The 16,423-nt window shown below is 37.2% G+C and overlaps 1 protein-coding gene and 1 pseudogene across 17 annotated transcripts in view; one reads left to right on the top strand and one right to left on the bottom strand.

Moving 5' to 3' along the window:
- RALGAPA1 (Ral GTPase activating protein catalytic subunit alpha 1) overlaps window positions 1–16,423 on the bottom strand; it is a 275,889-nt gene that overhangs the window by 222,809 nt on the left and 36,657 nt on the right. For all 17 annotated transcript variants that reach the window (XM_077940906.1, XM_001088633.5, XM_015143575.3 and 14 more), the window contains 4 exons: window positions 13,802–13,859; window positions 5,304–5,347; window positions 3,390–3,567; window positions 142–257 (listed from right to left, as the gene is read on the bottom strand). In XM_077940906.1, the coding sequence (XP_077797032.1) occupies window positions 142–257; window positions 3,390–3,567; window positions 5,304–5,347; window positions 13,802–13,859 (396 nt within the window). The remainder of the gene's footprint in view (window positions 1–141; window positions 258–3,389; window positions 3,568–5,303; window positions 5,348–13,801; window positions 13,860–16,423) is intronic.
- On the top strand, window positions 5,839–9,807 carry LOC718386 (glutamyl-tRNA(Gln) amidotransferase subunit A, mitochondrial pseudogene; annotated as a pseudogene).

A 16,423-nucleotide genomic window follows, 5' to 3' on the forward strand; every position in this document is an offset into this window, starting at 1 on the left:
CATTGACCCTTCCCCTCCAACCTCCCTGACGAAAAGAAAACAAGCAAATATCTACTATGATAGAATAATGGTAAGAGAGAGAAAAGGGAATCACCCATATAGGATAGTAAGGAGTGTGATATCAAAGAAGATAACAAGTACCTGAATTACTATGTATTTTAGAAGTGCTTCAAGAAAATAGCTTGTGAGATCTTCTTGCCCTTTATCTCCTGATTGTGGGGGGACAAGAGGAGTGATTTCTTCTATAGTGACTTGAGCTATCCAAAGACAAAAGAATAGTATAGTTACAAAACAAATTTAGTAAAACAATAATATAACCAAATAAACTTTAACTGCAAAATGTGTATGCAATGAAAATTGCTAGAAAACTTTCTAATGACTGATCCTTAAAATAAATCTTGAGATCATCCCTGATAGTTGATCACAACAATAAATTTTATTTATTTATAATAATAATAATTATTATTATTTTTGAGATGGAGTCTCACTCTGTTACCCAGGCTGGAGTGCAATGGCACGATCTTGGCTCACTGCAACCTCCGCCTCCCAGGTTCAAGCGATTCTCCTGCCTCAGCCTCCCAAGTAGCTGGGATTCCAGGCTTCTGCCACCACACCCAGCTAATTTTTGTATTTTTAGTAGATGGGGTTTCACCATTTTGGCCAGGCTGGTCTCAAATTCCTGATCTCAGGTGATTTGCCCACCTCAGCCTCCCAAAGTGCTAGGATTACAGGTGTGAACCAACGTGCCTGGCCACAAATTTTAATAATCAGCTGTTTTGTGAACCCTTGATTGAGAGAATGTGACAAAGGGATGGACAGACAAATAACACAGCGATTACAAGTATGTAACATCTCAGTTGAGAAAGAACTTCTGGCAATTTGAAATTCACATGAAGACTGCCATTACAAAAATTCCATAAGATCACAAACATTTGTAATAATGCAGTTATTTATCAAAGTACCAATCTGTTAACACTTACAAAATAAGAAAGTTTTATATTTTTTACTTTTCAGATGTTCAAAAACATTCATTATAACAAATGCAAATGCAAGAAAGTCAACACGCAACTAGCTGAATTCTCTTAAATATTTCCTAAGCTGAACAATTAGTACCTGGTAAACACATGTAGGTCCCTAAACCTGACTCTCAGTAAATATCAACCAGCAAGCTCACAACAGAGGTAGATTTCAGTTCTTAAATAATACATGGTATGTTATTCTGCCACTCATTTTTAAAAATTATTCTTTAAAAATACAAACTTTAGGCCGGGCGCAGTGGCTCACGCCTATAATCCCAGCACTTTGGGAGGCCAAGGCAGGTAGATCATCTGAGGTCAGGAGTTCGAGACCAGCCTGGTCAACATGGTGAAACCCCATCTCTACTAAAAATACAAAAAATTAGCCTGGCGTGGTGGCACGTGCCTGTAATCTCAGCTACTGTGGAGCACGAGAATTGCTTGAACTGGGAGGCGGAGGTTGCAGTGAGTCGAGATTGCGCCACTGCACTCCAGCCTGGGCAACAGAGTGAGACTCTTGTCTCAAAAAAAAAAAAAAAAAAGAAAGAAAAGAAAAAAGAAAGTACAAACTTTATCATCTGTACTCTGGACTTCCTGGACCACTGTTATCATACAGAAGAACACACTTTATGAAAGCTTTATTTTGTGAAGCTATAAAAATCCCCTTAATACTCACTCTTCCCATAAATATGTCTTAGTCTCCGCTGGGGAATATACAGAGATTCCATATTTTCCACATCTTATAGACTAAAAAGCAAAACTTCTATTCTCAAAAAGAGAAGGGGCAGAAGTCAGTCACAAATGTATTTAAAATGAATAATAATTATTTTTAAAGTCATCCACAAAAACACTGATGAAAGAGTGGGTGTGGTGGTATGCATCTGTAGTCCCAGCTACTCAGGAAGGCTGAGGCTGGAGGACTGCCTGAGCCCAAGAGTTCAAGGCTACAGTGCATTATGATCGCACCTGTGAAAAGCCACGGCACTCTAATCTGGGCAACACAGCTTTGAGACCTTACCTCTTAAAAAAAAGTGATGAAAGAAAACCTCTCTATAAAGAGAGGCAGAAGAAAAAATGCTTATAGAACATCTGTTAAGTAGACCAGACATAGTGGCTGACACCTGTGATCCCAACATTTTGGGAGGTAAAGGTGGGAGGACTGCTTGACTTTAGGAGTTTAAGGCCAGCCAGGCAACATAGCAAGACCCCATATCTCTACAGAAAATTTTAAAATGAGCCAGGTATGGTGGGTGGCATACACCTGTAGTCCCAGTTATTGACTTGAGCCCAAGAGTCTGAGGTCACAGTGAGCCGATCATGGGAGTGCACTACAGCATAGGCAACAATAGCCCAAGCTACTAGGGAGTCTGAGGCCGAAGAATTGTTTGAACCCAGGAGGTGGAGGTTGCAGTGAGCCAAGGCCACGCCACTGCACTCCAGCCTGGGTGACAGAGTGAGATTCTGTCTCAAAAAAAAAAAAGGAACATTAGAAAAAAGGTAAAAAGCACAAAGACTCACAAATGAAAGCAAAAATTAAACATCACTGAAATTATAAATTTTTAAATAGCAATACTATTTATGAAAATTTATAAAAATTCAATTTACATATAACATTTTCACAGTCATATCTAATGGACAAAATAAAACACACTTGTACTTCAATGTACATCCAATTAACTCCAGGATACAAGGTGATATGTAATAGTAATTAATGAAAAATGTTAAATGATCTGTATTAACCGCAGGTTTTTGATGCTTACACCTCTGAAGCCTTACTGATTCTAGAGAGAATATGTCCTTCCCAGGGGCTAGCCAGTTCCTAGAGACAGTAAGTGACTAGCCTGTGAGCATGCCTTTCATATTCAAACCAACCAATCCAGAGCCCACACCCCTACCACCTCCTCTACACTCACATTCAGGGTGACTACTCCTTTGCCCTAATTACAAAAGGATTGGGTACTAGACAACTAGGGACAATTCTTATGCCCTACAGCCCACTGGAATTATTCAAACTAGCTAATCCTAAACTTGCTTAACTTGGGTTGCCTGTTTCTTGCCACAGAAATCATAATAAAGACTCTTGCCCATGTTTTTCCCGGTTCCCTCTGCCTCCTGACCAACTCTGGTGCTTCTCCACGTAGCCCTTGTGGCATGGCATGCCCCTTCCGCTTGGGAACTGTGAGTAACAAACTATTATTTCAACAGCTTACTTGATCTGCTGACTTCACGATACCTGAATAATAATAAAAGCTATGTTTTAAAACATTGCCTTGGATTACCCAGTTAATTAATGCACAGACATTTGAAAAAATACACTAAGAGACCACATAGAAAGCTTAAACATACTGACAGGTAACATCCCATGAATCTTACTTTCTTGAAGGTTGAGTGGAGGATTAATGAGATTATCTAAAGTTCGAGGTCCATGTTCAGACTGTGGTGCTGAAAATCCAGGGATTAAGCATGAAAACATCCAGAGCTGTTCTTTGCTACAGTTATTCTGAAGAGCTTGCAACCACAGTAAGAAAAGACGAACACCTTCTCGCCTAATCTAAAATAAAATAAAATGAAAATAGACAGTATTTTTATTTATAATGGAAATCCTTCCTTCCTTTGAAAAACAAAGTTCTCTAGATGATGATTACAGAATGATACTTTCAAAAGGCCGGGCAGGGAAGCAAAGGGAAGTTGAGGAAGAGGAGAGAGACAAGACATATCAATAGCATCTATTGAAATCATTATTTGGAAATACAAATGCACGGATTTTTAACAAGTATAGAATGAACTTGTTCTCTAAAGGCATCAGGTAATTTTTATTCTATAATTTCCATTTATAAAAATTAGAAAATCATTTCCTTCTTGTCTACTTCCCTCCTTGCCTACCTCCCATCACCACCAGTCTAATCCAAGAAGCAAGAAGAGAGAGAACAATGACTGTTAGTAGTGAGAATGAGTTTGGTAAAAGGAGGAATGGTTATGGGGATCCTGGCACATTGAGAATTCAATGTTCTTGCCCCTGAAAAGTTCTGAAATTATTAAAATTATTAAGTTAAAATAAAATGATTTAAATTATTTAAATAAAATTATTTAAAACCTCTCTGAAATTATCTCATTTCCTTATTATTTGATTCTAAGCTCCAAGATAGCAACTTTGTTCTACTCTATTAAAGCACCTAAAACAATACCCTGTACACAGAAGACAATAAATATTTTAATTGATTAATGAACATTCTCTCAGCATAAAAACAGTAAAAGAGAAATAGAGGAAAATTCAATCTCTGACAAGCAAAACACTCATTCTTCCACTACGTAATCTCACTGATAGCTTCGGAAATTACCTTATCAGAGCTTGTTCATGGCCGCTGTCAAAGGTATTCAACTGCTGTCACTTTCATGGTTCAGCCAGATAACAGGAGAAAAGCTACAGGAAGGCTTATTCCTTTGTACTTTTATACCCAAGCCATGAAGTCAAAAGCCCCTGTAATAATGTTACTTTATCTAACCTACAGTAAGATATTTTCGGAATGGGCAGCTTCTCTTATTATAGTACAATGACATAATGAAAAAGAAACAAAAACGTTTATATATATATATATATATATATATATATATATATATATATATATATGTATCTCCCCTACTTCCCTCTACATCTAATAGTGGCTATGGTGGAATGAAGAATAATCTGTCGAATGACTAAATAACGTTTTTCTTCTGGGGACCATAAAGAGGAAAGATTGCTGGTGAATGAGTCCACTGAGTGGCAAAGTACAACAATTTTTCAATGTCCCCAGTCAACCTAGAATGGTTTGTCAAACAAACTCTTGCTACTTTTTTTTTTTTTTTTTTTTTTAGATACAGTCTCACTCTGCCGCCCGGCTGGAGTGCAGTGGCGTGATCTCAGCTCACTGCAACCTCCGCCTCCAGGGTTCAAGCAATTCTCCTGCCTCAGCTGCCCAAGTAGCTGTGAGTACAGGTGCCTGCCACCATGCCTAGCTAATTTTTGTATTTTTAGTAGAGACAGGGTTTTACCATGTTGGTCAGGCTGGTCTCCAACTCCTGGCTTCAAGTGATCCACCCACCTCAGCCTCCCAAAGTGCAGGGATTACAGGAGTGAGCCACTGCACCTGGCCTCTTGCTACATTTTAAGTGAATTCACTTCAGTTAAATAAACTGAAGACAATTCAGAGATCTTTAGGAAAAAGTTTAGGTATGAAAAGTGTTAACAGGTGGCATGTATGTTCTACTCAGTATTTTTAAAGTCATAGAAAATAAACACAGTTGTACCTTTAAGGAGTTTCCTGTGTGAAGTAGTTTCTTTAAAATCAAACCTGAAAAGAAAACATGATTTTAAATATTCACATCTTATCTATTTGTAAATGTCAGAGTTCTCGGTCGGACTTGAAAACACTTTTAAGTAAGTCCTTGGCAACCTCCAAATTATTCTTGGTGACCTTTATATCCTTCTGGCCATACTTGGGATCGGAAGGGCATATAAAAAGAATCACCTTTTCAACACATGCTTTATTGCAATTAAACATGATTTTTTAAATTAACAAAACCTAGGCCCCAAATTGCATTTAACACAACAATCTATTATAAATCTCTTATTTAGACTAAGAATAAAATACTTTATCACTATCCAAATGAAATCCACTATAGAAAATTTTCATTTAGTTAACCATATGAACATCCTTAACTGTAATATTTCCTAACAAATATTTCCATTATACTAATTTTCTAAGTTGCACAAAGTCATTAATTTTTTTTTTCTTTTCAATCATGAAGTATTTCAAACCTACAATAAAATACTGAAAATAACATGAACAAACCTGCAGAGGACCACCATTCAGTATGAATAAATCTACACGTAGTTCCATGTTTGTTTCACTTACCTGCATTATCTCCAATGTTTTACTTTACCGTATAGGTATCACTGAGGCCCGAATCATATTGTTCCTTTCTTCCCCAGAGGAAACCATTATCCAGGCTTTGGTATTAATCATTTCCAAAAATATTTTTATATTATTACTACACATTTATAAATCCATAAAAAATAATATAAACTGTTTCATACAAGTCATTTATTTTTTAAAAGTCATTTATAAGTTACTTTTCACATACAACATTAGCTTAAGAAATTTATCTATACTTATCAATGTAGCTCTAGTTAATACATTTTAAGAAGTGCAAACTATTCCACTGTATGAACATACCAAAATTTATTTATCATCTTTATATTAAGACATTTGGTTTGTTTTCAGATTTTTGCTATTCTAAGAGTACCATAATAAATAGTTCTTGTTCATGATTCCCTGTACACACCTGAGTTTCCCTGAGGTATATAAATAGGAATAAAATTACTTTCAGCTTTACCAAATATTAGATAATTCTCTCCAAAGGAGTTGTGACAATTAATAGTACTACCAGCAGTATACGGGAGGGCTCTAGTACCATATTGTTGGCAGCACAAAACATTGACAGATGCTCTAATATTTGATAATCTGATGTATGTTAACTATCTTAATATTGCTTTCATTTGATATTTCCTAGCGACACTGAACATCTTTTAATTTGGCCATTCAAGGTTTCCCTGTTTTATCCTTTGTACAATTTTCAATTTAGTTGTCCTTTTTTTCCCCCCTAAAGAGATGGGGTCTTGTTCTGTTGTTCATTCTGGAGTTCAGGCTGGAGAATAGCGGTGCAATCATAGATCACTGCAGCCTCAAATTCCTGGGTTCAAGTGATCCTCCCACCTCAGCCTCCTGAGTAGCTGGGACTACAGATGTGCACCACCAGGTCTGGCTAATTTATGTACTTTTTGTAGAGGGCCTCATTATGTTGCCGAGGCTGATCTGGAACTCCTGGCCTCAAGTGATCCTCCCACCTTGGCCTCCCAAAGTACTGGGATTACAGGTGTGGGCCACTACACCTGGCTTTCTTTATATTTATATATATATATATATATGGAGTTCCTTCTGTATTACTAATTCTGTGTCTATTTCTATGAATTGAAAATATATTATCCCAAACAATTCAAGTTTTTGTTGGGTGGGGAGGCGGTATCTTCTGATGCAGATAAGTTTTAATTTTTTTTTTTTTTTTTTTTGAGACAGGTTCTCACTCTGTCACCCAGGCTAGAGTGCAGTGGCATGATCATGGCTCATTGCAGCCTTGACCTCCTGAGCTCAAGTAATCCTCTTGCCTCAGCCCCCAGATAGCTGGGACTAAAGGCACATGCCACCATGCTTGGATGATAATTTTTCTATTTTTTGTAGAGATGGGGTTTTGTCATGTTGCCCAGGCTGGTCTCAAATTCCTGAGCTCAAGTGATCTGTCCACCTTGGCCTCCCAAAGTGCTGAGATTACAGGCATAAGACACCCTGCCTGGCCTTAAATTTTAATATAATCAATTTGCCAATGTTTTTCTTTCTTACGTGTTCTTTCTATGTCTAAAGAAATCCTTCCTTACATTAAAATTATAAACCAAATATTCGCTTCAAAAAGTTTTTATGTGTTGCTTTTCACATGTAGGTCCTGAATCTATCAGAAATGTATTTCCTTGTGGGTGGAAGAGAATTTGTTTTTTCGCAAATGGAAAACCAAGTATAGTACTATTTTGGGGTTTATGGTGTTCAAATGAACTAAAATGCCATCTCAATCATATTTCAAGCTTCCATACATAAGCTTAGGTCTTTGGCTCATCTCCATGTTCCTTTTCATTCACCCACTTATCCATCCCTACATCAGTAACAGTGCCTTTGTTAGTATAATTTTATAATTTATCTTGTTATCAGGCATGAAAATAGCCAACAACACCACCCTCTTGGTCTGACTTGTTATTCTTCCAAATTGCTTTGGCTTTTATTTTACATATAAACTTTAAGATAAATTTGTTAGGCTACATTTAAAAATCCCTATAGGAATGTTAATAATTGTTATATGTGTGTGTGTATATATATTTGATATACATGATATATATTTGATATACACGGTATATATATTTAATATCTGATAAATATTAATGTGTGACACATTAATATTTTTATATATACTTAACAAATTCATTTGTTGGAGACAGGTTTTTGCTCTGTCACCCAGGCTGGACTGCAGTGGCACAATCATGGCTTACTGCAGCCTCGGCCTCTTTGTCTCAAGCTATCCTCTCACCTCCCCAGTAGCTGGGAACACAGACACACACTACCACACCCAGCTAATTTTTCTATTTTTTTTTGTAGAGTTGGGGTACTGCCATGTTACCCAGGCTGGTCTCAAACTCCTTGGCTCAGGTGATCCACCCACCTTGGCCTCTCAAAGTGCTGGGATTACAGGCGTCAGCCACTGCACCCAGCCAAAAATTGTCTTACATGTGCATCAAATATGCTGAAAGGTAACGCTATAGTAGTTCCGAAGTTGTTGGATTAGGGAACTCTACTAATGGAACGACAAATTTAGATGAGTTTGCTATGAGAACTGGAAACACAGATGGCGTATTTGGACCAGTTAAAAAAAACCCTGGAGTTATTCAAAACAATATAGAGAAAAGAGGAAGTAGAATCTCCACTTTGAGAATGAAGATTCAGACTGGCTGATAACTGGAAGAAGCTCAGGTGGGAGTGCAGTTGCCGTATCGGCATTCACATGCTATGCGGCTTTAGGATCATATACAGGAGGACTGATCAGAAATCCTGCTGCCTACTGTGGGCTTGTTGGTTTCAAACCAAGCTGTGGCTTAGTTTTCCATCATGGTCTCATTTCCCCGGAGAATTTGATGGATGTGCAAGGACTCTTAACCAGATATGTGGATGATGCAGCAATTGTCTTGGGTGTACTGGCTGGACACGACCCTAAGGATTCTACCACAGTACAGGATCCTGTTAAACCATTCATGCTTCCCAGTTTGACAAATGTGAGCAAACTATGTATAGGAATTCCAAAGGAATATCTTGTACTGGAATTATCAAGTGAAGAACCGTCTCTTTGGTCCAAAGCTGCTGACCTCTTTGAGTCTGAGGGGATCAAAGTAACTGAAGTATCCTTTTCTCACTTCACTTATTCAATTGTCTGCTACCATCTATTGTGCATATCAGAAGCAGCATCAAGTATAGCAAGATTTGATGGGCTACAATATGGTCACAGATGTGACATTGATGTGTCTACTGAAGCCATGGATGTTGCAACCAGATGAGAAGGGTTCAATGATTTTGTAAGAGGAAGAATTCTCTCAGGAAATGTTTTCTTGTTAACATAAAAATATGAAAATTATTTCATCAAAGCACAGAAAGTGAGATGTCTCATTGCTAATGATTTTGTGAATGCTTTTAACTCTGGAGTATGCTAACTCCCACACCACCTTGAGTGTGGCAGTACCATACTTGGAGTTCATCAAAGAAGACCACAGAACAGGAAGTGCCCAGGATGATATTTTTACACAACCTGTAAACATGGCAGGACTGCCAGCAGTGAGTATCCCTGTTGTACTCTCAAACCAAGGGTTGCCAATAGGACTGCAGTTTACTGGACGTGCATTTTGTGACCAGCAACTTCTTACAGTAGCCAAATGGTTTGAAAAACAAGTTTCCTATTACTCAACTTCAAGAACTTATGGATGATTGTTCATCAATCCTTGAAAATGAAAACTTAGCCTCTGTCTCTCTAATACAATAGGGATAAATATATCATGCAAATTTTTAAAAAATTGTTGCCTTTACACTATCAAGTTTATCTCCCACGAATATTGCACAAAATTCCATTTATTCATTCAAGTCCTTTCTTGTTCTTCAATGATCACATAATTGCCATACATTAATTTACTAATTTTTATTGAATACCATATTGAAAACTAAATTTAATATTTTAAATGACTCTAGAATAAACATTAATTCCAAGCACACTGGAACATTCTTCAAGAGAGCCTATACTCTGGGCCACAAAACATCTCAATAACTTTAAGATTAAAATCATGCAAAAATATTTTTTTCTGATGACAAAGGAATTAAGTTATAAATCAAAAAGGAAAATAATTGTGGAAACATCAAATATTTGAAGAGCTTAAAAATAGTAACACTCTTAAATAAGTTATGGGTTGAAGAAGAAATAAAAAAGATATGAAAAAATATTTTCAATTGAACGAAAATGAAAACACAACATACTAAAACTTATGGGACGGATTTAAGGCAAAGCTTAGAGGGAAATTTATAGTTTTAAATATCTATATCAGAAAAGAAGAAATCTATCAGATTAATATTCTATGGTTACATCTTAAAAAACCAGAAACAGGGCCAGGCACGGTGACTCACACCTGTAATCCCAGCACTTTGGGAGGCTGACGCGGGTGGATCATGAGGTCAGGAGACCGAGACCATCCTGGCCAACATGGTGAAATCCTAATTTTTGTAAAAATACAAAAATTAGCTGGATGTGGTGGCATGTGCCTGTAGTCCCAGTTACTCAGGAGGCTGAGGCAGGAGAATCGCCCAAATCCCGAGGCAGAGGTTGCAGTGAGCCAAGATAGCATCACTACAGAATAGTAAATTAAACCCAAAGTAAGCAGAATTTCTCTCTTTTTTAATTATTTTTTTGTTTGTTTGTTTTTTGTTGCTGTTGTTGTTGAGATAGGGTATCATTTTTTTACTCAGGCTAAAGTGCAGTGGCATGATCTTGGCTCACTGCAGCCTTGACCTCATCAAGTTCAGATGATCTTCCCAAATCAGCCTCCCAAGGAGGTGGGACTATAGGAAGGAGTCACCATGTCTGGAAAATTTTTGTATTTTTTTCTGAGATGGGGTTTCACCATGTTGCCCAGGCTGGTCTCAAACTGCTATGCTCAAGTGATTCACCTGCCTCAGGCTCTCAAAGTGCTGGGATTACAGGCATGAGTCACTGCATCTGTCCTTATTTTCATGTTTTAGAGATTGTGTCTCGTTCTGTCACCCAAATTGGAGTATAGCAGTGTGATCATAGCTTACTGCAGCCTTGAATTTCTGGACTTAAGTGATCCTCCTGCCTCAGCCTCCTCAGTAGCAGGGATTACAGGCACATGCCAACAAGTGAGGCTAACTTAAAAAAATTTTTTTTTTGTTTTTAAAGACAGAGTCTCACTATGTTGCTCAAGCTGGTCTCAAACTCCTGGCCTCAAGTGATCATTCTGTTTCAGCCTCTGCCAAGGGCTGAGATGACAGGCATTGGGCATCAGGCCTGCCACAGAATGTTTTATAAAAAATAAGAGGTCAAGTATGATGGCTTACACCTGTAATCCTAGCACTTTGGGAGGTTGGGGTAGGAGGATTGCTTGAAGCTGAAGGTTTGAGACCAGCCTGGGCAACAAAGCAAGACCCTGTCTCTAAAAAAATAATTTTAAAAAGTGAGCCGGGCCTGGTGGTGTGCACCTGTGGTCCCAGCTACTTAAAAGGCTAAGTGGGGGGATGGCTTAAGCCCATTTCAAGGCTTCGGTGAACCATGATCAATCATGGCACTGCACTTCAGCCTGGGTGACAGAATAAGATCCTGTCTCTTAAAAAATAATAATAATAATAAATACAGTACTACAAAAAATAAGTAGGTTGGGTGCAGTTGCTCACGTCTTTAATCTCAGCACTTTGGGAGGCAGAGGTGGGCGGATCACCTGAGGTCAGGAGTTCATGACCAGCCTGACCAACATGCAGAAACGCTGTCTCTACTAAAAATACAAAATTAGCCGGGTGTGAGGGTACATGCCTATAATCCCAGCTACTTGGGAGGTTGAAGCAGGAGGATCACTTGAACTTGGGAGGCAGAGGTTGTGGTGAGCCGAGATCGTGCCATTGTACTCCAGCCTGGGAAACAAGAGCGAAACTCCGTCTCAAAAAAAAAAAAAAAAAAAATATATATATATATATACACACACACACACACACACACACACACACACATAAAATATCAAAGACCAGAATGGAAAACAAGAAAATAGAAAGCAGAAAAAGTATAAAGAAAATCAATGATATCAAAAGTTTGTTCTTTGAAAAGATCAACAAATATGACAAATAGCTAGACTGGCCAATAAAATAGGAGAGAAGACAGAAATGACCAAAATCAAGCAGGAAGCGGATATAGCCATTAAAAAGAATGAAATCATGTCCTCTGTAGCAACATTTAGCAACATAGATACAGCTGGAGGCCATTATCCTAAAGCAAATTGACATGGGAACAGAAAACCAAGTATCACATATTCTCACTTGTAAGTGGGAGCTAAACACTGGGTACTCACGGACATAAAAATGGCAACAATAGATATTGGGAAGTACTAGAGGGACAAGGGTTGAAAAACAAACTATTAGGTACTATGTTTACCACCTGGGTGACAGGATCAATCATAACCTAAACCTCAGCATCATGAGATAAACACAAGTAACAAATCCGCATATGTATCCCCTGAATCTAAAAATAAAGTTAAACCACTAAAGAATGAATGAATGAATAAATAAATAAATAGTTTCTGTAATGTTAAAAAAAAAAAAGAATGAAAGGGGACATCACTATTGACCCTATGAGAATTAAAAGGATTACTATAAGGAGTAACTTAAACAACTTTCTACTAACAAATTGGTTCCTAGAAAGAAACAAATTATCAAACTGACTCAAAGAGATATATAAAATCTGAATAAACCTATAACAAGTAAAGAAATTGAAGTAATAATTACAAATATCACAAAGAAAAGTCCAAGTACAAATGGCCTCACTTTTGAATTTTATCAACTATTTAAAGAAGAAAATGCTACCTACCACTCATTCACAAACTCTTTCAGAAAACAGAAGAGGGACCACTTCTAAACTTCTATAGCTATCTTAATAGTAAAGCCAAATAAAGACTGACAAAATAAAATACTGTACAATATTCATCATAAACAGAGAGGCAAACTGAAGTAAGCAACAAATAAAAAGGACTATAAATAGTAAATAGGATTTACCTCAGGGATGGAAAGTTGGTTTGACACTTGAAAATCAATTAGTAAAATATATAATATTAATAGAATAAATGACAAAAGCACCAATGACACTGATAATGATCGCATCAATAGACGCAGAAAAAGTATTTGGCAAATTACAATGTATACTTATGATTAAAAACTCTCAAACTAGGAACAGAACTTCTTCAACTGGATAAAAGACATCTACAAAAAAACTACAGCTAAAATCATATATAATGGTGAAAGACTGACCATTATCTTTCTCCCTGAAATCAGGAATAATGCAAGAATGTCTGCTCTTTCTTGCCACTTTAATTCAATATTGTACTGGAGGCACAATAAACAAAAAAGAAAGAAAGAAGAAATTAAAGGCATCCAATTAGAAAAAAAAAAAAGTAACTGTACTCATTCACAGAAGATATAACCCTATCATAGTAGTAAATCCAAAGGAATATACAATAAAACAAATATAACTAGCAAACAATAAGTAAAGAAACTAGAAACAACACAAATGTCCATTCTGTTTGGCACTTTGCATTTTTCTTCCATTTCTGATTCACAGAGATGCTAATCTTGCTTTTTTGTTTTATAGTTTTATCATCATTGTTAATGTATCAGAATAAAGGAAGCAGTGGATCCAAAAACTTCCTATGGCATTTTGACTACAAACCCTTCATCTATAATTTTTCTTATATTCCTAGTCAATCTGTTCTTGTATTCTTTATTTTCTTTTTACTAAAGCATCACCTATTAATTCATTTCAACTAACAACCCATTAAAGAGCATTTTTCATATATTATTCTTTGTTTCAAATATGAAATACATACTTGAATTACTTACCAATACTATGAAACTGCCATCGCTGATGAATTCTTTCTGGAAGAAGTTGTAAAATTTTCTAAAAATCAATATAAAGAGAAAAAAGAAAAGAATGAAACCAAGTAATGAGTTCACATCCTGCAAAATGTGAAAAATTAAAGGGCTCACTAAGTATAACAAATACAAAATAGGCCGGGTACGATGGCTCACACCTGTAATCCCCGTGCTTTGGGAGGCCGAGGTGGGTGGATCATCTGAGGTCAGGAGTTCGAGACCAGCCTGGCCAATATGGTGAAACCCCGTTTCTACTAAAAATACAAAAATTAGCCAGGTTTGGCAGCAGGCACTTGTAATCCCAGCTACTCAGGAGGCTGAGGCAGGAGAATCGCTCGAACCCGAGAGGCAGAGGTTACAGTGAGCTGAGATCATGCCATTGCACTCCAGCCTGGGCAATAAGAGCAAAACTCCGTCTCTAAACAAAATAAAACAAACAAAAAACGACAAAATAGTACCTAAGCTAATCTGGTAGTATTGACATTATTTTAGCACTGGCATGTTGATCACTATTTGAAAACCTCAAAAAACAATAAGCAATACTAACCAGTACTTGGAATAAGAAATTAACAAAATACATCTTTTACAATAATATAGAAGGTATATGTTTTCCTAATGATTAAATGCTAATTCTAATATATTTAAAATACTTATTTACTATTTCTAGATTTTCTTTTTTTCCCCCTTTAGAGACAGAGTCTTGCTATGTTGCACAGGCTGGAGTGCACTGGCTATTCAGAAGCATGACCGTAGTGCACCATAGCCTTGAACTCCCAGACTCAAGCGATCCTCCTGCCTCAGCCTCCCAACAAGGTGGGAATACAGGCACGTGTCCCTATGTCTAGCAATTCTTAGAATTTCTATATTGTGGATATCATGATGAGTTTCAATTCTTCCAGATGTTAATATTTGTGACATTTTCTCTTTCTTCTAATGGTTCTTTCTCCTGTTTTGATAATCCTAGAGCAAATATTTTGATTTCATAAGAACCCCATCAAATATTTATACTGAGTTAATCATGTGAAACTAAAGGTACTTAGATGCTATGATGGATATAGGTATGAGAGCAAATTTTTTTTTTTTTTTTTTTTTGAGACGGAGTCTCGCTCTGTCGCCCAGGCTGGAGTGCAGTGGCCGGATCTCAGCTCACTGCAAGCTCCACCTCCCGGGTTCACGCCATTCTCCTGCCTCAGCCTCCTGAGTAGCTGGGACTACAGGCGCCCGCCACCTCGCCCGGCTAGTTTTTTGTATTTTTTTAGTAGAGATGGGGTTTCACCGTGTTAGCCAGGATGGTCTTGATCTCCTAACCTCGTGATCCGCCCGTCTTGGCCTCCCAAAGTGCTGGGATTACAGGCTTGAGCCACCGCGCCCGGCGGAGAGCAAATTTTTTTTTAAGAGGTGGGGGTTTCACCCTGTCACCCTGGCTGCAGCGCAGTGGTGTGATCATAATTCACCGTAGCCTCAAATTCATGGGTTCAAGCGATTCACTCATCTCAGCCTCCCAAATTGGACTACAGGTGTGTGCCACCATGCCCAGCTCAATTTTTTTTTAATTATTTTTGTGGAGATGGAGTATCACTATGTTGTCCAGGCTGTGCCCAAGCTTCTGGCCTCAAGCAATCCTCCTGCCTTGGCCTCCAAAAGTGCTGGGATTACAAGTGTGAGCCACTGCACCCGGACAGAGAGCAGGATTTACAATTTTAGGAGCCCTATAGTTAAGCTAACATATATAGGTTTCCATTAATTAGTAATAAAATCTTTACACAAATATGTTCAAAACTCTGCCTTTTATTTCCCTTAATATTATACCTGTGTGGATTATTCTCGATCAAGAGCTACCTTACTAATAAACAGTGCTCTCAATACTCATCCACTTGCTGAGTGACATTTTTGTGTGTTTGTTGTTATTGCTGTTCTTACTATTATTTAGAATACCATTAAATGAATGCTCATAAGGGTCAAACACTAGGCACTTTATTATATAATGATATATTAATTAATATACCTTGCATTAATCCTTGCAATCATTCAAAAGGAGGGTTTGTTTATCCCATTCAACAAATGAAGAAATGGGTTAAGTAGTGCACTTAGGTTACAAAGTTAGAAAGTGAAAGAACAGAGGTTCCAAATTCAATTCACCTATTTCCAAAATCTCTACCTTGATAATATACTGATCAAAGGATGACATGCATATTTTATACTTCCTTGTCTTCTCTTTGATATCATCTTCTTTAGTAAACTCCACATGAAAGGATGATACAGAAATTTTAAAGTTCTACACAGATAAATGCTGGTCCCACACGAGACACATAAACTCTTTTACCTTTGTCCTCCCTATGTCTCCCACAGCTGGCCAACAACTGCGTAATTACATTTATTTTTGTATAGAAAGATATAAAATTATAGAAAAGTTGAAAAGACAAGTTTGTAAACTATTCAAAAGCATTTCTAAATTATGACTAATAATTATACTTTAGATTTAGCCCCTTATATCTTTTTATATGGTAAATAAAAAGTTAAAGAGATTACATGTGCCCTAAACTGCACAGAATATAAATCCTCTACCATAATATTATTAACATTACATAA

The sequence above is a fragment of the Macaca mulatta genome, chromosome 7, assembly GCF_049350105.2.
Source record: "Macaca mulatta isolate MMU2019108-1 chromosome 7, T2T-MMU8v2.0, whole genome shotgun sequence".
Lineage (NCBI taxonomy): Eukaryota > Metazoa > Chordata > Mammalia > Primates > Cercopithecidae > Macaca > Macaca mulatta.